Source organism: Kalmanozyma brasiliensis, assembly GCF_000497045.1.
Source record: "Kalmanozyma brasiliensis GHG001 unplaced genomic scaffold PSEUBRA_SCAF13, whole genome shotgun sequence".
Taxonomy (NCBI): domain Eukaryota; kingdom Fungi; phylum Basidiomycota; class Ustilaginomycetes; order Ustilaginales; genus Kalmanozyma; species Kalmanozyma brasiliensis.
Window position 1 is genome coordinate 345,919 of NW_015961952.1, and position 24,115 is coordinate 370,033.

At 59.2% G+C, this 24,115-nt stretch overlaps 8 protein-coding genes across 8 annotated transcripts; 6 read left to right on the plus strand and 2 right to left on the minus strand.

Annotated features, from left to right (window-relative positions):
* Positions 1–195: 195 nt before the first annotated feature.
* PSEUBRA_001372 (Proteasome, subunit alpha/beta) lies at positions 196–906 on the plus strand (the record flags this gene model as incomplete). The annotated part of the gene is made up of 2 exons (XM_016434617.1): positions 196–404; positions 531–906. 2 exons carry the CDS (start codon positions 196–198, stop codon positions 904–906), a joined length of 585 nt encoding a protein of 194 aa, XP_016294029.1.
* Positions 907–1,453: 547 nt separating this feature from the next.
* PSEUBRA_001373 (Conserved hypothetical protein CHP02453) lies at positions 1,454–3,083 on the minus strand (the record flags this gene model as incomplete). The annotated part of the gene is made up of 3 exons (XM_059464577.1): positions 1,454–1,682; positions 1,868–1,951; positions 2,065–3,083. 3 exons carry the CDS (start codon positions 3,081–3,083, stop codon positions 1,454–1,456), a joined length of 1,332 nt encoding a protein of 443 aa, XP_059320860.1.
* A 1,193-nt stretch (positions 3,084–4,276) lies between these two features.
* PSEUBRA_001374 (protein of unknown function DUF1785) lies at positions 4,277–7,186 on the plus strand (the record flags this gene model as incomplete). Its single annotated transcript, XM_016434624.1, has 1 exon — positions 4,277–7,186. One exon carries the CDS (start codon positions 4,277–4,279, stop codon positions 7,184–7,186), a length of 2,910 nt encoding a protein of 969 aa, XP_016294031.1.
* A 610-nt stretch (positions 7,187–7,796) lies between these two features.
* Positions 7,797–10,949, plus strand: PSEUBRA_001375 (DNA/RNA-binding domain, Est1-type; the record flags this gene model as incomplete). Its single annotated transcript, XM_016434622.1, has 1 exon — positions 7,797–10,949. One exon carries the CDS (start codon positions 7,797–7,799, stop codon positions 10,947–10,949), a length of 3,153 nt encoding a protein of 1,050 aa, XP_016294032.1.
* A 413-nt stretch (positions 10,950–11,362) lies between these two features.
* On the plus strand, positions 11,363–13,258 carry PSEUBRA_001376 (tRNA synthetase, B5-domain protein; the record flags this gene model as incomplete). Its single annotated transcript, XM_016434626.1, has 1 exon — positions 11,363–13,258. One exon carries the CDS (start codon positions 11,363–11,365, stop codon positions 13,256–13,258), a length of 1,896 nt encoding a protein of 631 aa, XP_016294033.1.
* Positions 13,259–13,414: 156 nt separating this feature from the next.
* PSEUBRA_001377 (uncharacterized protein) lies at positions 13,415–15,340 on the minus strand (the record flags this gene model as incomplete). The annotated part of the gene is made up of 1 exon (XM_059464578.1): positions 13,415–15,340. The coding sequence occupies one exon, from the start codon at positions 15,338–15,340 to the stop codon at positions 13,415–13,417; it is 1,926 nt and encodes a 641-aa protein (XP_059320861.1).
* An 846-nt stretch (positions 15,341–16,186) lies between these two features.
* Positions 16,187–19,906, plus strand: PSEUBRA_001378 (WD40 repeat; the record flags this gene model as incomplete). Its single annotated transcript, XM_016434621.1, has 1 exon — positions 16,187–19,906. The coding sequence occupies one exon, from the start codon at positions 16,187–16,189 to the stop codon at positions 19,904–19,906; it is 3,720 nt and encodes a 1,239-aa protein (XP_016294035.1).
* Positions 19,907–20,285: 379 nt separating this feature from the next.
* Positions 20,286–23,372, plus strand: PSEUBRA_001379 (uncharacterized protein; the record flags this gene model as incomplete). Its single annotated transcript, XM_016434627.2, has 1 exon — positions 20,286–23,372. One exon carries the CDS (start codon positions 20,286–20,288, stop codon positions 23,370–23,372), a length of 3,087 nt encoding a protein of 1,028 aa, XP_016294036.2.
* Positions 23,373–24,115: the final 743 nt, after the last annotated feature.

The following is a 24,115-nucleotide window of genomic DNA, read 5'->3' on the forward strand; positions in this document are numbered from 1 at the left end:
CCTTCATCCTCACACCAACACCTCTCTCTACGCTACAGCTTCCACCGTCTGACCCACCCTTCTGTCCACCACAGCAACCAGCGCTCGCGTAGCAGTGCCGCATAGCAACAGCTCCTACCAGGCTTACTCGGTACCAGACCCGCGCACCTTGCACAACCGGCACCTTTCTCTTGCGCCTCACACATCCACGCCAAGATGGAGTGCTCCTTTGGTATCACCGGCAAGGGCTACACAATCATCGCCTCGGACAGCAATGCGGCTCGTTCGATTGTCAAGATGAAGTCAGACGTGGACAAGCAGAAGGTGCTCAGCGATCACCTCGTCATGACATTCTCGGGAGAGCCAGGTGACACGCTGCAGTTCTCCGAGTGGATCGAACGCAACAGCAGACTCTACAGCATCAGGTAAGTGTTCCGCTCGTGGTGCTATCTCTCTCCGATACGAAGGAGTAGAGCTCCGTCGTCCGACCAATGCAGCAGCGGCTTACCAACTTATTGCATGCTTCCAATTTGGCGTTCATCTGCGCACAGGAACTACGTCGAGCTGAGACCCAAATCGTCGGCCGCATGGATCCGCAAGCAGCTCGCCGAATCGCTACGCTCACGCAACCCGTACCAGGTGAACCTCCTTCTCGGCGGCTTCGACCTGCCCAGCTCCGAACCGGCGCTGTACTGGATCGACTATCTTGGCACCCTCGCAACCGTACCCTTTGCTGCTCACGGCTACGGCGCCTTCTTCGCCATGTCAACGCTGGATCGCTACCACCGACCGAATATGTCGCTCGAGGAAGGGCTCGATCTGCTGCGAAGGTGCATCAACGAGCTCAAGCAGCGCTTCATCGTCGACCTCGGCGAGTTCACTGTACGGGTGGTCGACAGGGACGGCGCACGCCTTGTGAAGCTCTAGAGCGCAATGCTGTGAGCGCACCTTTCACTTCCACATCTCCGTACCCATCGCACGCCTCTGTACTTGTAGCATTCTTCGAACATCAATTACCATCAGTAACATGCTGAAGAGAGAAGGTCGGCTGATCTCTGAAAGACGGCATCGTCTAACACGATGGACAGAAGGTCTGATCGGTGCAGCGGGTAACGGGGAATAAGGGTCCGACTCCGGAGAGAGATACTCGCAGTTGAGCTACGGTCATCAGGTCGACATGCGATGGGTGTGTGGTAGTATCGTCGAAGGGCATCTCGATCTGCTTGCATCTGCGTAAGTGGCGCCGAAGTATGTCTGAGCGCTTCGCCGCGGAACATGTGCGGTAGAGGGAGCGCGTTGCTGAAGCGCCCGAGGAGAATCTCACAAAGGCGCTTCAGGATGGATCATTTCGATGAAAACCGATCTGAGGTATGACTCGCACCTGCCTGACGGCGTGCAGATATACATCCGCACGTCGCCAATTGGTGACGGTGTTGAGCGCCATAGGCTGCGTCTTGGGGGTCGAGAAGACGTGCTAGTCTTCCTCGTCGCTGTCGTTGTCGTTGTCATCGTCATCGCCGTCCTCGTCGTCCACATAGTCAAACGACTCGGTAGGAAGTAATTCTTCGTCCTTGTCTTCGTCTTCCTCCTCTTCTTCGAGCTGATTCGCATGGTGACCATTTTGACGGTTCTCTTGATCCTCGTCGCCTTCATCGCCGGATTCTGGCGGGGGCGAAGGATCTGGCGAGGTCATCGAATTGAGACTGCGATGGTGGTAGGCAGGGAAAGCTGTCAGTGTAAGAATTTTTCGAGCGGCGCGTGGTGCTGGCTGCTGCTGCTGGCTCCTTGCCGTGGCTCTGCCCCGTAGCTCCTGGGGCTCCTTCCCCTTCCCTGGGCAAGCGCACACTGGCGGACCTTTCGGGCGATGCCAGCCGATGAGTACACTTACATTCGAACTAGGGGCTCTGACACTTTGCCCGCTTCCACGAGCTGCTGCCGGAAGTCCTTCCGAAGCGCTTCGCTGTCAGTGAAGCTGCGCAGGTCGAGGTCGAAGATGCACATCGAGGGCCAAGGGTGTGAGTAAGGTTGACGGTCAGTCAGAGCTTGATTACAGCGCAGACAAGCCCACGGAAGCAGAAGACTTACTTGTGAATGACGACAAAGCTGCGCAGCTTCAACCAGTCGATGTCCTTGTGGGTCTTGTCTACTCCCGCGATTTTGGGTGCAACCTTGAGCTCGTCGTCGCAGCCCCAGAGATTGGAGCGTTGCTGAGAAGCGCCGGCCGCTTTCCCCTTTGTCTTTGCTGCTTTGATCTGCTGACCCTTGGGTGCGCCGTACCATTTGATGAAACCAGGCTCGCTCACAGCTGCTTTCAGCGCCTGCGCTTCCGGAGTGTCATCCAGAATATGCTGCCGTATCACCGCCAGATCTTCGCGTTCGGGCTGCCAACGGCCTGCAGCAAAGAAGCTCCTCCCACCTGGCTTGATGAGGACGTGATAGCCCGCGAACGGTCCTTTGCGCCCACCTCTTGAGAATGAAGCCATAAGGTTGGTCTTGTAGGGCGTCTTGTCGTTCGAGAAGCGCACGTCTCTGTAGATTCGGTAGACCAAGTCCTTTGTCGGCAGCCACGGTACTGTGTCGTCCACCTTCTCCATAATGTCGTTGAGGACAGCTTCGGTGAATTCGCCGAAGTTCTTCCAAGCATAACGGTAGACAGCATCGTAGCGCGCAAACCAATCTCGGTCATTGTTGTCCTGCAAATCCTGCAGAAAGGTGAGCACGTTGGGACTGAGCTCGCCGCGAGCCACATGCCCAGATTGAGGCGGCCCCACCAGCTTGGCGACAACGCGTGTGACACCGGGTTCCCATCCGTCGCCAGCTTCGCTTTTTGCAGCTCCAGAAGAAGCAGCGCCACGCTTGACTGCAGGTGACGTGGGATTGTGCTTTCGCCGTTTTGGACTGCGCTTGGAACCGTACTCTTGTTGCTGCTCGTCGGAGTCCTCTTCGGACGGATCGTCTTCCTCGACAGCATCGTCTGCGCTGGTGGATCCTCGATCTTGCTGGTACTCGTCCTCTGTCAAATCGCCTGCATCGTCGCCGTCCGAGTCCTCCCGGTAGCTGAGGCGCTTGCCCGTGGAAGCTCTTGCAGATCTTCGCGAAGACATCCTAATACCGACCGACGTCGAGCTTAATCTTGACGCTTAGCTTATCGAGCTCGCGAAAGAGTCACCCTGAGCCCACGAGCAGCACAAGGTTCGTTATCGGTGAATTGCGTTGAGATGAGAGGACGGGTGTTGCTGGTGAGCCTCGAGCTCAGCTAAGAAGGTTGTCGCTGCCAAAAACGTCACGAAAGCCTCCACATGCACCGTGCAGCTTCACCGTGAGAAGAAGCTCAGCCTGAGACAAACACGGCGCAGCAAATGGCAGAGAAAATTCAGGCTCCAAAAAGAACAGCTTGACCCGCGCAGTGTCGGCGCTGCACCATCCGTAACCGGTGCTCGATTGGAGCATCTCTTCAGCTGCAATCAGACTTTGAGACGAGCTGCATCGCAAGAGACGTCTGGCAGCGGTCGAGAGTGGATGCTGTCTCAAGACGATAGGCTCCATGCGCGGAGTCGCATTCTGCAGCCTACGGGAGTCAGTCTTGCAAGACGTGAACGCTTCCCTCTCTGAAGTCACTTTTTTGGATGCAGGGTCCAGCTCTAAAGTCACACCACTGGCCTGGTGCCGCAGTGGCGCTCGGATCGCGCAGAATCACATTTCGTGTCAAAGGGCTCATCACGCCCGCTCATCACCCTCACCGTCTACGTGAACCTTGTTCCTTCTCTCACCACCACACCACCCGCTCACCGACAACACCCGTGTCTTCATCTCAACGACCCTACCAGTCAAGTCACTTTCCACGCTTGGACTGCTAGCGCTCGACTTGTCCTAATCGGACGAGCGCCCGTTCATCGACCTCATCTTCGGAACAGCCCCTTTCTTTCTTTCAGCCAGCCAGTCACCCACTTCGTTCTCCTTCCACCAAGGGATTCGACCACCGCTCATTCGTATATAATCTGGTCGCCCTCATCCCCCTTTCCGTCTTCCCTCCATCCTCTCAACAAGTCTCGCCTACTCGCCTCGCCAACTCGCTCGCCCATCGCCCACTCGCCTCGCTCATCGCCGCCTATCGCAGCTAGCAGCCCACCGACTAGCTCGCATCCAGCTCAAGTCGACTCTCTTGTCGTCTCTCGCATCGTCTTGCACCTGGTGAGTCCCCCCGTCTTCGTCCGTTCGTCCCATGAACTGCTCGCTAACCACAAGTACTTCCTTTGCCATGTCCATTCTCGCTCAGCAGCAACAGACCTCTGCCAACATGGTCGCCGTCAAGAGCGCCGCTTCTACCGCGCTAACCCTCTACGGCGCCGTGCCCAGACCCGACCAGGGCAACAAACAGGGTCGCGCCATCCGCGTCACTACCAACTTGTTCGCTGCGCAGCTCAACGCCAAGCTCCACGACAACGTTCAGCAACTCGCCGTCGACATCACTCCCATCGAAGATCCTGACGCGCCTCGTCGACCCGGTGGTAGGGGCGGTGACGACAAACTTCCGCCTCGTCTGCTTCGTGACATACTCCCTCACGGTTTGCGTCAAGCCGCTCGCGATCAGACTCTCGGCATCACCGACGCCTTCGCAGAGTCCGTGTGCTACGATGGCAAGGCGCTTGCCTACTCGCACATCCGCGCCCCGGCCGACACCCTCGAGTGGGAGACCGTGCTCCCTCCCAAGCAGGACCTACCCCCCATCCCGGGCGCTCCCGGTGCTGTCGCTACTCGCGGTCCTCCTCCTCCCGCCGGTGCCGGCGCTGGTCGAGGCGAGCGGCGCTTCAAGATCAAGCTGACCCACGCTCGCGACATCGATTTCGGTCTCGTCCTCGAAGCCTGCCGTGGTGATAGGCGCGCCATCATGGCTCGCGCTGCCAACCCCTCCGAGATGATTCAAGATGGCATCCAGGCGCTCGACATCGTGCTGCGCAACAGCCTTCACGGACGATACATGTCCGGCACCTCGCAGGCCGCTGCCCGCAAGTTCTTCGATCCATCTAAGGCCATCCCGATCTCGCAGGGCGCCGAAATCATCCCCGGCTTTTTCCAGTCGGCTCGTCCTTGCGCCGCGGGTCTCGTCATCAACCTTGATCCTTCCTTCTCGCCCTTCGTCGCGAGCGGACCTCTCATCGAAGTCGTCGCTAAGACGTTCAGCTCGGGTGGCGGCGGCGGCGGCTTTGGAGGCGATCGTGGCGGCCGTGGTGGTCGTGGTGGGTTCCGAGGTGGACGTGGTGGACGTGGCGGCTATGGTGGCGGTGGCGGACCCTCCGGCGGTCCGATGAGCATCACCGTGATCACGCAGCAAGACCAGCGCGAGCTCCGCAAGCGATTCAAGAACATCGAGATTCGCGTCACCCACCGTGCGACCAACAAGCTCGAGTCATTCCAGGGCTTCACTCCTCGCTCCGCCGCCGAGACCGAGTTCACCACCAAGGACGGCAAGACGTACACCATCGTACAATACTTCCTCGAAAAGTACAACATCCGCCTTCGCCACCCGAACCTTCCCTGCGCGCGCATCGGTTCGCAAAAGAACGCAGTTCCGATGGAGTTCTGCATCGTCGTTCCTAAGGGCCCCATCCCGGCAACCAGCTTGACGTCCACTCAGTCCGCCGACCAAATCAAGCAGTCGGCCATGCGCCCCGACGTTCGGAAGCGCCGTGTCGACGAGATCCGTCGAGAGGTCGGCTACGAGACTGACCCTATGCTCCGCCGCTGGGGCATCACCGTCAGCCAGCAACCGCTCGAGGCCGAGGCCCGCGTCATCGCGCCCCCCGAGGTGTCCTACGCTCAAGGCTCGCAGAAGCCTCGCGTCCAGTTCGGCTCGTGGAACCTCGTCAACACCAGGTTCGTCAAGGCCGGCACACCCCTCCTCACCTGGGCCGTGCTCGACTACACCGGGGCGCCGCTCCAGGCCGTCCAGCACTTCATCGGCGTTCAGGTTGAGGCGCTCAGGAGACTCGGCATCCGTGTCATCAACGAAGCGCCTGAGATCCTCAAGTGCCGTCCCGATCCGTACAACATCAGGAACGATATGACGCAGGTCGGCAAGACCGCCTACGCCGCAGCCAAGCGCTTCAACAAGGCGCCTCCTGCGCCTCAGCTCTTCATGGTGATGATTGAGCATCAGGACCAGTCGTTCTACAACTCGGTCAAGAAGGCCGCCGCTCTCGATCTCACGACCCCGGTCGCCACCCAATGCATCAACATTCGCAAGGGCTTCAGCGACCGCGGCCAGCCACAGTACGTGGCCAACGTCTCGATGAAGATCAACGTCAAGCTCGGCGGTACCAATCACGTCGTCTCCAGTGAGCGAGACCTTCCTCGGTTCGGCAACCAGACGATGCTCATCGGCGCCGACGTCACCCATCCCGGCCCAGGCTCGGACCGCCCTTCGATTGCCGGCTCCGTCGCCACCGTGGACGGAGGAGCCAAAGGATACTCTTTCGAGCTGCGAACGCAGACCAATCCTCGCGGCGGCGCCGCCCAGGAAGTCATGCTTCACTCGAAGGGCATGATGCTCGGTCACCTTAGGAAATGGCAGAGTCAGAACCAGGACCGTCTGCCCGACTCGATCGTCTTCTTCCGCGATGGTGTCTCCGAAGGTCAGTACCAGTCCGTCCTCGACCACGAGCTCGCTGCGATCAAGCAAGCCAGCCGGGAGATCCGACCCGACGCGAACATCAAAGTCACCTTCGTGGTCTGCGGCAAGGGCCACCACGTCAGGTTCTTCGCTCAGAACCAGGCCGACAACGATCGCTCGGGCAATCTTCCTGCCGGTACCTGCGTAGACAACCAGATCGTCTCTCCCTTCGGCTTCGATTTCTATCTGCAGTCCCAGGCTGGTCTCGTCGGTACTGCTCGTCCATGCCACTACGTCGTCCTCCGAAACGAGATGGAGTTTTCCAGCGAGAACCTCATCCGATGCATCAACAGTCTTTGCTACACGTACTGCCGCGCTACTCGCTCCGTGTCCCTGGTTCCCCCTGCGTACTATGCCGACATCCTCTGCGAGAAGGCTCGTGCCTTTGTCTATGGTCCCGATGACGACGCCGAAACGGTCACATCCTCGCAATCAGGCGAGCGCGCCATCGCAGAGATCACCGAGGAGGAGTCGAGAAGGATGATGGCGCACTTCATCAAGAACCCGGCCTTCACCGATTGCTTGTGGTACATGTAGGGCAGTACCGCGCGCTCATGATCCGAATCCATCGCCAGCTCGATCGTGACCATCCCGTTGTTGTTTTGTTCGCCAGTCCTGTTCGCCGGCTCTCTCAGTTTCGTCTCGTTCTTGGCCTCGAATTCTCGTCTTCATACCCTGCGGAGCGCACCGTCTCGCATCTCGGCTCTCATACACGATAGTAGCCTCGAGACCTTGTGGATCTGCGATTCGCCTCTTTGTTCCGTCACCGAAATCAAGACATCGTTTATCCGCGTTGTCACGTCTGTGCTTGCCAGCGGCAGATGAGTCGCTGCATGGGCTGCCCGCGTACTACCTTAGAAAGGACGCGAAGGTATCAGCGAGACAGGACCGAGAGAAGGCGAGCAGCGCGAAGCTGTTGAGTTGTGACCGTTTTGAGCATGCCGCACGCGCCGTCACGGTCGGAGAAATTCCTCCACCGAGCCAGCCCGCCAAATTCCAGATTTGCGCTGCGCAGCTGGTTTCAGCCCGACATCCATCTCGTCTGCTTCTTCTTCTCGATCCGTTTCCACCGTTCTTGCAGTATGGTTTGAAGTCTCAGACAGCACAGGCCATTCAGCCTCTCGACACACTCACAGCCAGCACAGAGATGACCACCTCGTCATCCGCCGCCATGTCGCAAAAGGATCAGCGCGCTGCAGCGCTGCTCGAGCAAGGGCGCAAGCAGAAAGCAGAGCTGGATCGCATGATTAAAGCCAGCTTTGCTCACTCCTTTTCGCCCTCGACCACCAGCAGCACCTCACGAGGCGGACGCATGCATCCCAAGGACGCGAGCGCCAAGCTCTTGGACGGCGAGATCGACTTTGCACGCAGAAACCTTCGCAACACCTGGCTCAACCTCCTCTTCACCTGCACCTTCACCCGCGAGGCACACTCGGTCGACGGTCACATTTGGAACGAGACGTCCTACAACCTCATAACCGCCTACCGCTCTTACATTTCGGCTGCGCAGAGCTCCATCGATCCTACCGTCCAGGCGCCCGGCCGTCGCGGCAAGTCTGCTCAAGATGCAGCGCGGGCCAAGGCCGAGTACCGCAAGTTCCTGCTGGATGAAGAGCTGTTTTGGCAGGAACTCGTTGGCCGACTCGTTCGGCTCTTCTCTCTCGATGAAGCACGCTCCAACCTCGAGGTGCTTGGCATCGATGCCGACAACGACGCCGACACCTCCGTCTCTTCCTCTTTGCCGACCGACTCTTTTGCATCGCGAGCGACACGCCAAGTCAACGAGCCGGACGAGACCCTGTCTCAAGCGGCGCTGCTTCCCACCAAGCGCAACCACCTCCTCTCCCTTCTGCACAAGTTCCTCATCTTTTGCGGCGATCTAGCCAGGTACCGTGAGATGTCGTCGCACGATCATAGCAACGAAGCGTCCAGCAGCAAGAAGGGCAAGGCCTCTCCCAAATACGACTTTAGCCGTGCTTCCGCCTTCTACGAGCAGGCGCGTCTCCTCTTGCCCGACCAGGGCAATCCGTCCAACCAGCTTGCGGTCGTATCACAGTACAACGGCGAGATCTTTGCCTCGGTTTACAACTACTACCGGGCATTGTGTGTCAAGACGCCATTTGCGAAGGCCAAGGTCAACCTCGAGAAGCTGCTAGCGAGGCCGACATCTGCCTATCTCGAAGAGGAGTCTCGATCCACGGTCGGCGGCAATACGTACTGGGATGCAGCCAAAGACCGTCAGGCGCGCGATCCTCAGCTGGTCGCGCGACTCTCCAACAACGTCGAAGAAGCCCAGCAACTCACGGAAGCATGGCTCAAGCAGGTCGTCATCTTGCACGGCCTCTTCTACCGACGCACTCATCTCGAACACGTCATGTACCTGTCCCGCTCCGTACTGGCCACCTTTTCGACACTGATCCGCGCACGAGCACTGCGGGCCGACCAGGTCGTGCAGTTCCTCGTCACTGCTCTCTGTGCATCGTGGACGACACGACTCTGGCGAGGCGCACCGAATGCTTCGAGCAAAGAGTCGTCCCGCCCTTCTTCAGCTGGGTCCGAAGATCGACACCGCCCAGTGGCCGTTCGTGGCGAGCGCTCGTCCAAGAAGCGCGCGTCCTCGCCCGAGACGGGTCGCTGTATCGAGTTCTTGGTCACTGCTCACGTGCTTGGCGTGTTCAACGAGCTCGCCGCCGTCGACACCGCCGAGACCAGGGATGCTCTGAACGCCAACAAGGAGCTCGCAGCAGCTCTTGCGCCAGCAGATGGGCCGTCGTCTCCCATCCGCAACCTGACCGCTGTGGTGCGAAGGACCTTGCCAGCGCTGCGCATTGGTTCCAAGTGGACCAAGACGCACCTCGAATACATGCAACGCATCGAGAAGCGCGCTCGAGATGCCGTGCAGCAACACGGCGGGATGGATGCAGACGTGGTGCGGTCGGGCATGGAGGCGCAGCCCGATTCGGAGCGTCCCGATCCTCACCATGCTGCGTACGCGGACACGTTGGAGGCGATGGACAGATGCTGGTCGCAGTATGTGGATCTTATCAACAGTCTGAGGTATGCCTTTCCGTTCGACTCGCTGCCCAACATTGGCAAGGTGGGGACCGTCGGTGCGCCTGGACTTTGCCTGGAAGAAGACTCGGACATGCGAGGCTTTGCTCCTACGCGCAAGGCGACGCAGTCGACGATTCCTGGCGGAACAACGATCAGCTTTGGCATGGGCGAGGCATGCGCCAACGTCGAAGCGGTGCGACCTAGTCAGGTGCATCCCAACGAGGAGCAGCTCATGCGTATCGCCGATCTCATGATCGATGCCAAGGTGATCGCCGAGTCGGACGCAAGCCCGATTCGCTTTGACGATACGGATAATGTGTTTGTCTTTGAGCGAGAGAGGAAGATCGCGACTGCGAGCACCAGTGCTGCTGCTGCTGCCGCCGCCATCGCTACCGCATCTGCGAGGCCTACTGTCAAACCTGTCCCGGGGGCGCGTCCAGAAGCTGCGAAGGACGGGGATGGTGCGGATGTCGCCTCGGTGGAACAGTCGATGCGAAGCGTACAGGTCGTAGACAGTGGCGCCGTGGCTGATGGTCGTAAAGGAGCAGCAGAGCCTTCGCTGGTGCCGTCGCAGGTCAAGGCCAAGACCAATATGAACAAGGACGATCTCGCTCGCCAGCTCTTTGCTGCCTATCCGCTCCCATCGGACACTTCATCGGCGACAGGGCTGAGCCACACCGCGGCTTCCAGTTCCACCACCACTGGGCTGGCATCACAAACAGGCTCGAGAGCGATCGGCGGTGGTCAGACGAACAACAACCACACCAACATCCTGCTTTCGAATGGAGCCCCCATCAGCTCGATCTGGGCACCCAATGCCTCGGACATGGGTGGCGCGACCTTGCCTTCCCACCTCCAGTACGGTGGTTCTTCCAGTCTGTACCAGCAGACTTTGAACCAGCATCAGCAGCTACCGTACCAACAGCAACAGTCGTGGCCCAATGCCGCCTATCTTCAGCAGCAGCAGGGATCCATCCCACATCTGGGCGGATATGCAGAGACCTACGGCAACACGACTCCGGATCCGTTCAACCCGCACGGCTACGGAGGGTCGCATCTCTACCCATATCAGCAGCAACAGCAGAGCGCCTTTCCGAGCTCGCCCTTGCATCAGCAGCAACAGCAGCGCACGACGCCCCAGCCGGGAAACCCGCGCAACGGTGAAGGCAGCTTCGGGGCGGGGCAAGATCCATATTATCCAGGACCGGGTCGGGCTGGTGCGCCTCATCCATCTCGCTTCGGGTGAGAGTTCTTCAGGCGAGCTTATGCTACTTCTTCAATCGTGTCTTCCGATGAAGCAATGACAACCATGGCCCCGTCATTTGTGATCCTGAGAAGCGTTGCACACATGCTGTCGTGAACACGGATCAGAGGGAAGCAACACGGTGATGTGAGGTGCGTTTTCTCGTGCGACTGAATTTTAGGCGTTGTGAGAAGAAAAAGAGTGAGTCAAGTCGAGGCGCTGCGGGAAGAAATGCCAAAGTGCACAACCACGTCCCAAAAGTGTTCCTTTGGCGCTTCTTCTCAACCTCAACCACCTGCTCAGCCTCGACCACCGCCCTCGCTACTTTGCCCTGTCTGGCTGCAGCTCTTCCATCACTCGACCTAGACATCACATCGCATAAGCCATCCAGACAGCTCGCGGCGTCACCAGCAACCATGCCTACCGTCGGCGTGGACAAGGAGCACTTCTACAAGGCCCTCGGCCGCACCTACACCACCCAAGAGTTTGACGAGCTCTGCTTCCAATTCGGTATCGAGCTCGACGATGACACTACCGAAGAGGTTCAGAAAGCTGGGCTGGGCGAGCGAGCGCAGCTCAAGATTGACATCCCCGCCAACCGATACGACTTGCTCTGCCACGAAGGCATCTCTCGTGCACTCAATGTCTTCCTCGGCAACATCCCGCAGCCTCAGCTCAAATTGACCAACCCAGAAAAGATGATCGAGGTCAAGCTCAGCAACGACGTCTCGCGGATCAGACCCTACTTTGCCGGTGCCGTCTTGAGGAATGTCACCTTCACACCAGAGAGCTACGCCAACTTCATTGATCTTCAAGACAAGCTGCATCAGAACCTGGCGCGTCGCAGAACACTCGTTGCCATCGGCACCCACGACCTCGACACCATCCAAGCTCCTTTTTCGTATGAAGCGCTTCCACCAAAAGACATCAAGTTCGCGCCGCTCAACAAGGAGCAGGAGTACGACGCGAGCCAGCTGATGGAGCTCTACGAGTCGGATAAGCATCTCTCTCGCTACCTGCACATCATCCGCGACAGTCCCGTCTACCCGATCATCTACGACTCCAACCGACAGGTCCTCTCCATGCCACCGATCATCAACTCGAACCACAGCAAGATCACGCTCAACACCAAGAACGTCTTCATCGACACGACCGCCATCGACGAGACCAAGCTCGGCATTGTGATCAACATCATTGTCGCCATGTTCTCGCAGTACTGCGCCGAGCCGTTCACCATCGAGCCCGTCCGCGTGGTCTACCCGGATGGAAAGGAGAAGATCACGCCCGACCTGAGCAGTGTGCGTTTCCCTGCGTCGGTGGACTACATCAACCGATGCACAGGTCTCAAGCTTTCGCCCGAGGAGATGATCAGCTACTTGCAAAAGATGGGGCACACGGCCACCGTCGACCCACAAGCCCCCACGGAGAAGCTCATCGTCGACGTGCCACCGACCCGACCGGATATCCTGCACGAGTGCGATCTGATGGAGGACGTAGCGGTGGCCTTTGGTTTCGACAACCTGCCCAAGACGTTCCCGGCGACCAACACGGTCGCTGCGCCGCTGCCGATCAACAAGCTGGCCGACATCGTACGTCGCGAGTGCGCCTATTCTGGCTGGGTCGAGGTGTTGCCTTTGATCCTGTGTTCGCACGATGAGAACTTTGGCTGGCTCAATCGCAAAGATGATGGCACGACGGCGATCGTACTTGAGAACCCAAAGACGGCCGAGTACCAGGTGGTACGCACAACGCTGCTGCCTGGAATCCTCAAGACGGTGCGCGAGAACAGGAAGCACGCGCTGCCACTGCGCACGTTCGAGGTGTCGGATATCGCCTTCAAGGACGCAGCCGAAACGGAGCGTTGTGCGCGGAACGAACGTCACGTCGGCGCCGTCTACTGCGACAAGACGGCGAGCTTCGAAGTCGTCCACGGTCTGCTGGATCGACTGATGCTGAGTCTGGCGATCCCGCGGATCGAGGGCAAGTCGTCGAGCAAGGACAAAGGGTATTGGATCGAGGAGGATGCGGACAATGCGACGTTCTTCCCCGGTCGTGCGGCAACGATCCATCTCCGATTGCCAAAGGAGACGTTCAACCCGGGCGCTGCGACGGATGCTAAGCCTGCTGCAAGCGCTGCAGAGGGCGCACTGGACACGGTTAAGAGCGCCCTCGAGAAGGTTCTGCCAAGCGCAACGGGCGAGAGGGACCAGAAAGTGGGTGTGATTGGAGTGCTCCACCCGCAAGTGCTCAAGAACTTCAACATCGACTACCCGTGCTCCGCACTCGAGTTCAACCTTCAACCTTTCTTGTAGACTTGTAATAGTGTCACTTTGAACAAACACATTGACCTCATGCTGCTGTCTCGCGATTGTCAGGCTGAGTCGGGGATTTTGTGTGAGAATGCAATAGATATGATTGAGAATGTGACCGAAACAGAACAGCTCGTGACGTTCGACCTTTGCCACGCATCAACGATAGCCTTCCAGCACCACCTCGCACTGGTACCAGCAGTAATCCTTGCGTTCTTCCGCCGCGGCCTCTGAGCCACTGCTGTCTGTCACCTTGTCTGGATCGGTAAAATCGACCTGCAGACCGACACAGCGAGGAGCACGCTTGAGGGAGGCAACGGATCGCACCGAGCTCGAGTCGGAAGCGGCGTACGAGCTCTGTCGGCTGGGTCTGGGTGGAAGCAGATTGCGAGCAAGCAGTCCGCCCGCCCTGGGTTCGCGAGAACGACGTTGAATCACGCTTGTGCCGGTGTCGACCGCTGCGCTGCCGACCGAAAGGCTGCTAGCACTGTCGTCCGTGAGATCTGCGCCATCCGTTCGCGTGTCGAGCCCCTCGGTAGAGATGGGTAGAACGTCGAGGCTGGTGTTCATGGCTGTGTCGTGGGTGTCGAGGCTGACTTCGATGGCTGTATCGTAGGTGTCGGGGCGGAGCTGCATGGCTGTATCATTCGTTTCGGGGCTGACTTCCATGGCTGTGTCGTTGGTATCGTGCCCGTATACGGTCGACGATCCAAGCGAAGATCCGGTGCGGCTTGCCTGAATGCTGTGCTGTGCTTGACTCGGCGAACTCGATCCGTTGACGGATGGACTGCTGCATGCCGGAAACCATCCATCTGACACACCTTCCCTGTTGCTGTCTGCCTGCCAACTCTTGTCCGCCACCGACGGTGGCCTGCTGTCCTCAGACATGGAGCTGATGCTCGACTCCCAAAGTTGTTCGGAAGCGCTGTCCTCCGGCCATGATTCTGCCACAGAGGATGACGAGTCGCGTGGTGACTCCTCCCATCTTCTGTGTACATCTGGCATCGGGCTCGATGGCGCTCTCCTGCGATCTGCTTCAGCACCGTCAGCGATCAAAGAGGACATGCTGGTGTCTGTGGACCCTGAAGTCGGGTCAAATTGGTCTGTCGGAATGGCTTCGCACAAGTGATCCAAGTTAAAGTCGAGATGACGACGAGCCGACCAGCCTGAACAGCGAAACGACGCAGGCCCGCTGAGGAAGATGTGCGTCTTGGTCGGGGCGAGCTGAGTCCCGAAGAAGGATTCGAGGCTTTCACTTTTCATTACCAGGCGTATCAGCTTGCCGCCCCAAATGCTGCTCGTCTTGTCTCTCGCTGCGTCTCTTCGTTGATCGGATGCTTGTGAAAGGAGATCAGCCAGACGCTCTTCCATGTCGTTTTCCCTGCTCGCGGTCTCGAGCCCGTCCAGTCGACCTGCCTCGAAGACGTTGAAGAGGTCAGACTCGGTGCCGCTGCCCCGCCCGACGGCTTGGACGAGATCCAAGACAAGGACATCCCGCGGCATGCTAGCACTGGTTCCCATGACGATCAGCAGCCGGAGGTCCTGAGATGCATGAGGACGGCTGGATGGACCTTCGCCGCTGTTGTCGCTTAGCTGCTTGACTGCCGCCTCCAGGTGGTGCCCAAGCTGGGCAAGCTTGCGAAGGAGCTTGTCTTCTCTCCGCGTGCGCGTCGAGTCACCGTGCGAGCGGCGGCCTTTTGCGAGTGTAGCCTTGGGGGATGCCGACACCTTCCGCATGCGCAGCAAGTTGATCGGCTCGGGGACTTGATTCTTCCGATAAAGCAGATAATGCAACAATGATTCGATGAGCCTTGCAGTGAGCAGGTCGCAGTGTCCGCACATTTGGGCCTTGCTGAGATCGGCGCTCTTGTAAGATAGTGCTTGCAGGATGTTGTGACGTTCGTCAGGCGCACAGGACTGAGCTCGCTGCAAAAGGGTACCGTTGCCTTCGTGAGCGAGCTGCGTGGACATGTTGGACCCCAGATCCAGCACGGGAACCTCGAGACGAGACGAGTGACTGCATCGAGCTCCTCCTCCGCGCCGCGACCCTCTGTGCTGGGCCTCGATGGTCGTGCTTGACGACATCGTGTAGGTGAAAGCTGCCCACTGTCGATATTCCCGTAGACGATGGTGCAGCTTCTATTGCTGTATCGATGTCATCCTCGAGGTACAGACGAGATGGTAATTGGAGCGTCGAATGACCTTGACGATTTGACTGATATTCTCCCTACTCGGCTTGGCGAGGTGTCGCGGGCTGATATGGTGATGATGCTGGTGGAGTATTGCTAGACGCTATAGCCATCTGCAAGGCTGAACGAGGCTTCAGGAACAAAATGCAAAGTGTGCGGCTGCAGAGTCAGTCTCTGGCTGTGTGCTTGCCTGTCAAGAAAGAGCAACACCCCACGTCCACGTCTGCCCATCACGTGAGGTTGATCATTTGGTGGTCTAACACGATGTATCTGAAAATTCGCAGCTCCAAGTCAAGGCGCGGCGAATTCGATCAGAACGCGAAGAGCAGCAAATGGCACAGAACGTGATGAGCCGCACGGTAGGAAGAATCAAGCCATTCGCCAAGCACAGGCCAATTCAAAGCGCTGAGCCACGTCTGCAATTTCCGTCAGAGCGGCAGCCTCGGGACCAGCTTGCCTGCCTGCCAGCCAGTTGCTCTGCCGTTGCAGAAGGTCGAGAGTCGTGACACCAACACCAACTCGGTCAACTCATCACCACCTTTCGCTTCTCCTCCCCTCCTTCTTCGCGATTTCTTTCTTCTTCCCTTCACGGGTGCGGCTAACGAGCGTAGCAATCGACTCTTGCTTACGATACTGGGTCAGCACGTCTCCTCGCATCTGACTACAACTCGCGTTCTCTCTGCGGCAGCCTCGCCTCCTCTTCTGAGCCGCTCGACTCTTTCGAGCTAGCATCTCATTCACCATGCAGATGCTCACCAAGTTCGAGTCCAAATCCAACAGGGTCAAGGGCATCGCCTTCCACCCGCGACTTCCCCTCTTGGCCTCGTCTCTTCACAATGGCTCCATTCAGCTGTGGAACTACCAGACCGGCACCATCTACGACCGTCTCGAGGAGCATGACGGCCCCGTTCGTGGCATCTGCTTCCATCCTTCGCAGCCCCTCCTCGTTAGTGGTGGTGATGACTACAAGATCAAGGTCTGGAACCACAAGACGCGAAAATGCCTCTTCACGCTGAATGGCCATCTCGACTACGTCCGCACCGTCTTCTTCCACCACGAACACCCTTGGATCCTCAGTGCCTCCGATGACCAGACCATCCGCATCTGGAACTGGCAGAGCCGAACCTGCATCGCCATCCTCACCGGCCACAATCACTACGTCATGTGTGCTCAGTTCCACCCCAAGGAGGACCTCATCGTCTCTGCGTCCATGGACCAGACCGTCCGTGTGTGGGACATCAGCGGCCTGCGCAAAAAGAACACCTCGGCTCAACCCATGAGCATCGAGGAGCAGATCGCTCGAGCCAACAGTGGCCAGGCTGATCTCTTTGGCAACACAGACGCCATGGTCAAGTACGTTCTCGAAGGCCACGATCGCGGTGTCAACTGGGCCTCGTTCCACCCGACCTTGCCTCTCATCGTCTCAGCCGGTGACGACCGTCAGATCAAGCTGTGGAGGATGTCGGATACCAAAGCATGGGAAGTCGACACGTGCCGCGGCCATTTCAACAACGTCTCGTGCGCGCTCTTCCACCCTCGACACGAGCTCATCATCTCGGACGCCGAGGACAAGACCATCCGTGTCTGGGACATGGGCAAGCGCACCGCCGTTCAGACCTTCCGCAGAGAGAGCGATCGCTTCTGGGTGCTCACCGCCCACCCTACGCTCAACCTCTTTGCTGCGGGTCACGACAATGGTCTCATCGTTTTCAAGCTGGAACGCGAGCGTCCCGCTTTCTCCATTCAGCAAAACACGCTCTACTACATCCGCGACAAGCAGGTCCGCTCGCTCGACTACAGCACCGGCGCCGACCAGGCTGTGCTCAGCGTCAAGCGCCTCGGCAACCAGTACATTCCTCCTCGTACACTCAGCTTCAACCCAGCCGAGCGATCCGTCATCGTCACGTCGGTCAACGGCGACCAGGGCACCTTCGATGTCGCGCCTCTTCCTCGTGAGGCCGGCGGCGATCTGGCCGAGTCCTCGAGCGTCGGCAAGCGTGGCCAGGGCTCCAGCGCCATCTTTGTGGCCCGCAACCGTTTCGCCGTGCTCGACAAGACGGCGCAGACCATCGAGATCCGCGACCTCAACAACGCCGTCACCAAGACCATCACGCCTCCTCAGCCCACCAATGAGATCTTCTTTGGCGGCACCGCCAGTCTTATCCTCAGCACATCGACCGGCGTGATCCTCTACGACATCCAGCAGCAAAAGACGCTCGCCGAGCTCACCAGCCCCCCCGTCAAGTACGTCATTTGGAGCATCGACGGCAGCATGGTGGCACTGCTCAGCAAGCACACCATCACGCTCGCCGACAAGTCGTTCGCCTCCAGCAACCTCATCCACGAGACCATCCGCATCAAGAGCGCAGCGTGGGACGAGAGCGGCGTGCTCCTCTACAGCACCTTGAACCACATCAAGTATGCGCTTCCGCAGGGCGATAACGGCATCATCAAGACGCTCGAGCAGCCCGTCTACCTCACGCGTGTCAAGGGCAAGACCGTCTCATGTCTCGACCGATCCGCTCGTCCGCAGAACATCACCATCGACCCGACCGAGTTCCGCTTCAAGCTGGCGCTCGTCCAGGGCAAGTACGACGACGTGCTCACCATCATCAAGAACAGCAACCTCGTCGGCCAGGCCATCATCGCTTTCCTGCAAAAGAAGGGCTATCCCGAGATTGCCCTGCATTTCGTTCAGGACAAGAGCACTCGCTTCGACCTGGCCATCGAGTGCGGCAACCTCGATGTCGCTCTGGAAACCGCCGAGTCGCTCAACGTCGACGAGGTGTGGAACCGATTGGGCGCTGCGGCGCTTCGTCAGGGCAACCACAAGATCGTCGAGCGTGCCTACCAGCGAACCAAGAGCTTCGACAAGCTCAGCTTCCTGTACCTCATCACGGGCAACACGGACAAGCTCGCCAAGATGTCGGTCATCGCCGACAAGCGTGGCGATCAGCTGAGCCGCTTCCACAACGCGCTCTACCTTGGAAACGCCGAGGCACGCAGCAACGTGCTTTCCGATGTCGGTCTGTCTGCGCTCGCGTACGCTGCCGCCAAGTCGAATGGGTTGGACGACCGCGCTGCCGCCATCGCTGCGGAAGCTGGCATGGAAGAGGAAGCGCAAGAGGTGGACCGACAACTCGACTTGGGTGAGGGTACGTCCAAGCTGGCGCCTCCCACTGCGGTGTCGCAAGCCTACCTGCACAACTGGCCCATCGTCAGCAGCGAGCAGAGCTACTTTGACCGTGCTCTCGTGGCTGGCAACGACGGTGGTCCCATCTTCAAGGACAACGCCCTCAACGGCGGCAAGACGCACGATATCGAATCGTGGCTCGATGGCGAAGCATTGGAAGAGACCGACGAGGAGGACGAGGATGCCTTTGACGCTGCGCCTGAGGACTTTGGCGAGGCAGAAGAGGCCTGGGATCTTGCGGAGGAGGACGCAGCATTGCCCGAGGAGGAGGCTGCAGTCGTGGCGCCTCTTCAAGAGACGCCGCTCGAAGGACTGGGCGCTGGAAGCTCCGAGTCGGAACACTGGTTGCGCAACTCGCCGGTCGCCGCCGATCACGCCGCAGCAGGGTCGTTCGAGACTGCGATGACATTGCTATCGCGGCAAGCCGGCATCGTGGATTTCGCGCCCTTGAAGCCCTTGTTCCTCTCGTCGTACTTGGCCGCACGCAACTATCTGCCTGCGGCGCCGAGTGCCGGTCCTATCGAGGTACACCTGCGCCGCAACAACGAAGAGAGCGACGGCAAGGTGACCAAGGCGCACCCTGCCTCACCTCGATCCGTCAAGCTGCTCGCTTCGGGCGATCTGCAGGAGGGCTACCGCGCCGTTAGCGCCAACAAGCTTGCCGAGGCAGAGACTATCTTCCGTCGCTTGCTGCATCAGCTGGTGGTGACCCCGGCATCTACTGACGCAGAAGCCACCGAGATCCAGGACCTGATCGTGCTTTGCCGAGAGTACATCCTCGGTATCTCGATCGAGCTTGGCCGTCGTAAGCTCATCGCTGCTGAGCCTGACAATGTCGCTCGCAACCTCGAGCTTGCTGCGCTTTTCACGCACACTCAGCTGCAACCGCAGCATCAGACGTTGGCGCTGCGCAGTGCCATGACCGAAGCGCGCAAGGTCAACAACTACGCCATGGCCGCCAGCTTTGCCAAGCGTCTCATGGACCTCTCGCCGGCCCCGGCCGTGGCTCAGAAGGCGCAGCAGATCATCTCGTTGGCCGAGCGCAGCCCGCGTGATGCCGTCGCCGTGCCCGGCTACGACCCTCTCGAGCAGACGTTCATCATCTGCGCCGGCACTCATCGTCTCATTACGGCTGCCGGTGCTGGCTCCGTCTCGGATCCGCTCACGGGCGCCCGCTACCTGCCCGAGTTCAAGGGCACGCTCTGCAAGATCACCGAGATTTCCGAGGTCGGCAAGCTCGCATCGGGTCTGCGCAGCTATGCCGCATAGAGCGCGGTGAAAGGGCAGTTTGGCCGGGTCGACGACCATGGCCTTGTAGATACATATGTGCAGTACCTATCATCATCATGAGATACTTGCAACGCTTCCTCGACTTTCGTGTGTGTGAATGCTCTGTCTGCATGGGCTGAGACTTGAAAGTGGCTTCCAGGAGCGGATATCTCAGGGTCCCGAATTTCTCAAAGGTGTGCGGAGCGTGAGACACACGCTTTCAACGCGTTCCTCCTCCACTCCAACACCACCTTTCGTCCGCAGCAACAGTCGAAGCTGATCACCACACATGATCGTCGTGGACAGGCTTGAGGCTCGCAGCTAGGCGCTCTCGGTGCACTGACGTCCAAGCGAGACTCAGCGCCGGCGTTCGTGAAGGATGTCCTTCCTTCCGTCCTTCTCCACTCTGTCCGTGCCTTCGACCTCGACCATCTCGTCATCTCCGCAAGTGTCATTCAAGCCAGCAACCCTGTCGTACTTCACCATCTTCTGTCCCGCTCTCAAGCCGCCTAAGAAGCGTTCCAGCGATACGCCATCCGAGGGCTCATCTCAGCAAGATGTCGATGCGTCAGGCGAAGCAGAGGACGAAGATGCCCGAGAGAACGCATGCGAGGCGGCCCAAATTTTGTTCTACACAAGTCGAGCACGGGCGGCCCTCAAGGACCGGATGCTGCGGCAGATCGGTGTAGCCAAAGGCATGATCGAGTTCTGCAGCATGGTCTCCAAGCCCACCGGAAGCAACAAGCAGCTGTCAGAAGACGGGACCAGCGCAGGGCGGTCGTGGAACGTCCACTCGAGCAAGCGGCGGATGATCCTCATCGAGGTGGAACACGGCATCTGGGTGCATGCGAGCATCGATCTCCCGCATACGATCCGACATCCGCCAGCAACGGCAGAATCACCCGCGAAGCCAGTCAAAGAGTACCACGACGCGATACTACCCGATCTGTGGCTGGAAGAAAGCATCCGCCGCGCATGGCGGGACTGGGTGCTGCTCAATGGCTGCCCGGCCCACATCCTTTCGCAGAAGGCGGGAAGACCAGGCTTGGAAAGGTCGCTCGAGAAATACTTTTCCGTCTGGGCTTGGAGCTGGGACCTGGAGCTGGCGACCAATGCGGATGTCGTGCAGCAGCGGAGTCTGTTCACCGAGTGCGTGGAGGGCTTCCCGGTGGTGCCAAGAGCTCCGAGGTCGAAGATGATGCAGCTGATGCAGACAGAGGCGGCGCAGAGACTGAAGAAGGGCAAGCATGGCGAACGAGATCTGGTCATCTTGTCGGACACGCTGATCTTGTGGCCACCGACCGACGCTGGCTGCTTCGACTCCGAGGATGAGGACGAGAAAGGTGATGAGTCTGGATTGATCCTACCTCGTCGCAAGTCGAGCCCTCCCTCAGCATCTCGACTCGAAGGAACATATCCGTCATCTCAAGAAGCGATCGACCCAGAAACCAAGGCGGAGTTGCTCCGGCGCGTAGTCAGCCACCTCACAGGCCTCGAGCGGGAACGAGACCTGATTCGAGCCGCGTCGGTCTCGAGCACCAGCGACGGGCGCAAGAGAGGCACGTCGGGAGCGATACGAGAGCGAGGCTCCTCGAGCAGCAGCAGCAGCAAGCGTGACATGCGCAACGGCCTGCTCTCCGCTGCAGCAGGCGCGAACAAGAAACGCATCGTCTCTTCACCCGTCATGCAACAGCGTTCTGCGAGCGCATCGAGTTTCGCTTCTTCGACCGCGACGGATTCGACGCGGTGGTCAAATTGGGGCAGCGTCTTCAGTGGGCTGGGCAAGCTCGGCTTTCGTGGGAACGGCGACACCTCGGTGCAGAGCGAGACTGCGAGTCAGAAACCAGCGGTAGACGGCCTGTCGAAGGAGCAACGTGTCGCTTCGGTCGAACCCGTCGAGCCAGCTGACCTTTCTGCGGCGGCCGATACGAGCGTCGTCTCCACAGCAGAAGCAGCAGCTCCACCTACCCCATCCTCGCCCATCGAAGCGCCCAGCAAAGCCAAAGACGCCAGCGCGAGCAACGATGGCGAATCATCAAGCCCGCTGCAAGCCTTTCAGCAAAGACTGGCCGATGTCATTCCAATCCAGGAAGCGGGCGGCAAGATGTGGAATGGTGCCGAACTTGCTTTCCGAGGTATCGGCGCTTCGCTCGGAATAGGCAGCGTTCCGAAAGCCGAACAGAGCCAGGCTGACACATCCGCTGCGTCGTCGAAGCCTGCGCAGGACGCAGACATCTCGGACCGGAGCCGCTTCGCGGATGCATCGTTCGACACCAGCGGTGCAGATATAGACGCCAGCGTGGTAACCAAGGTGTCGATCCTCGAGCCCGAGGTGGATGTCGAGGAACTGGCTGCGGCGCTCGGCATCGACGACACTCCTCAGGACACATCGATTGTCGAGACGTTGCCAGCGCCGGACGATTCTGGCGCGGATCTGCTGAAGAGCGCGGCGACGGGACTGGCTGATGAAGCGAAGCCCCCGCTCACGTTGGTAACGGGAGCTTCTACCACCGAGCCGTCGAGCAGCAGCCCAATCTCGCCCAGCAACGACGTTCGCACTTCAGATGCCGCATCGATTCGGACAAGCAGCAGCGCCAAAGCGTTCCCATCGATCTCGGTGACATCAGCAGCGTGGTACAACACCAAAGCGCTGCGATCCGAGACAGGAGGGGCCACCTCGTCGCCCAAGCTTCCATCGGCGGCTAGCATCTTCAGCGACCAGGACAAGTCAGGCGACACTCGTGAGCCATTCGACATGTCGCTCGGTGGCGTGTCGATGCAGTCAGAGCATCATGACTTTGAGCTCGACGGATGGGGCACCGAGCGGCCGCGGCCGTTCGAGAGCTTTCGAGCGTACGTCGGCGAGAGCGAGGTGCCCATCACGCATGAGAGTCTGACCCTACTGCAGGAAGATCCTTTCCAGAGTACCGAGTACCGGGTCTCTTTCACCACACGACGATTGCTGACCTTTGTGCTGATCGAACGGGTGCCCGCGACGACAGGCTCGAGCTTGGCCGCGCAAGGGTCAGACACAGCCTCGATCCTCGACGACGCCTGGCAGATCCTTCGACGGACGCAACGCATCCTCAACGACTACCATCGTGCCACGGCCGCGAAGCAGTCCGACGAGACCGCAGTGCGGTTCCTACACTTCGACGGCCCAACCTTGACGTTCCAGTCCTCGCTCGAGGAGGAGAAAGACAAGCTGGAGCCCGACGTGCAGGTGGTCGCCGACGCACACTGCGTATCGGCGGCAGAGCTCATGCGTCGGCATGGCGTCGTCGAGACCTTCTCGCGCTCGAGCAATGGCAAGACGTGGACGGCTAGCAGGCTCGGTTCTAAGACGACGCAGCAAGGGAAGGTGAATCAGACATATATGGTGCTGGCGGGCAAGAAGATCAGTATTGTCGACTGCGACACGGAGCTGAGGAAGTTGGCGAATCAGTATCCGAGCTTTGGCATTTGATGATGGTGGGGTTGGACCCCTAAAAGGACGAAGCGGAGGAAAGGGCAGTTCGGATTTGGCGGTTTCGACGCGTGCGCCGATTTCGGCCTGCGAGAAAACCCTGCGCACTCGCAGCAGCCTGCTCACGGCGGCCCACCGAGAGCTGAGCATGCACCAAGCCGAGGTGTGCGCCGTGCAATCAAGGTCACAAGACACAACTACAAAAGTCACGACGCAGCGTCACGAGTGAAGCATGACGAGTGTGGGACACGGCTAAGAACGGCAACGAGGACAAAAGGCATCTCGATAAGAGATCTTCGAACGGGTGGCCACCTACCATTAGAGGCAGGTGCGATTACTATAAGAGGCAGGACCCTTAGATGCGAGGCTAATCTCGTGGAAACGGAGCAGCAAATCGCAGACTGCCATATGAATGCTTGACCGGTCGCTGTGTGGGCCCTCATGAGCAGCTGCGCCTTCTTCCTGGCAGTCAGCGAATGAGTGTCGAGCAGTTACCCCAGCTCTCTTGGCCGTCCAAATTGTGAAAAAGCGGGACGAGAGGGACAGAAGAGGCTTTCCGAAAACTTTGTTGGCGCGCACAGAGAGCGTTATCTGGAGCGAGTGAGCGCAGCTGCTGTCGGAAGTCTCAACTCCGCCTGCCGTGGGACAAGTTGCAAATCCTTCAAAAACGTGAGCGCGCTCGCTTAGCAACGCGCGAACGAAAGGGGTCCGTCCTTCTTGGCTTTCAGACAGCTTCAGCCGGT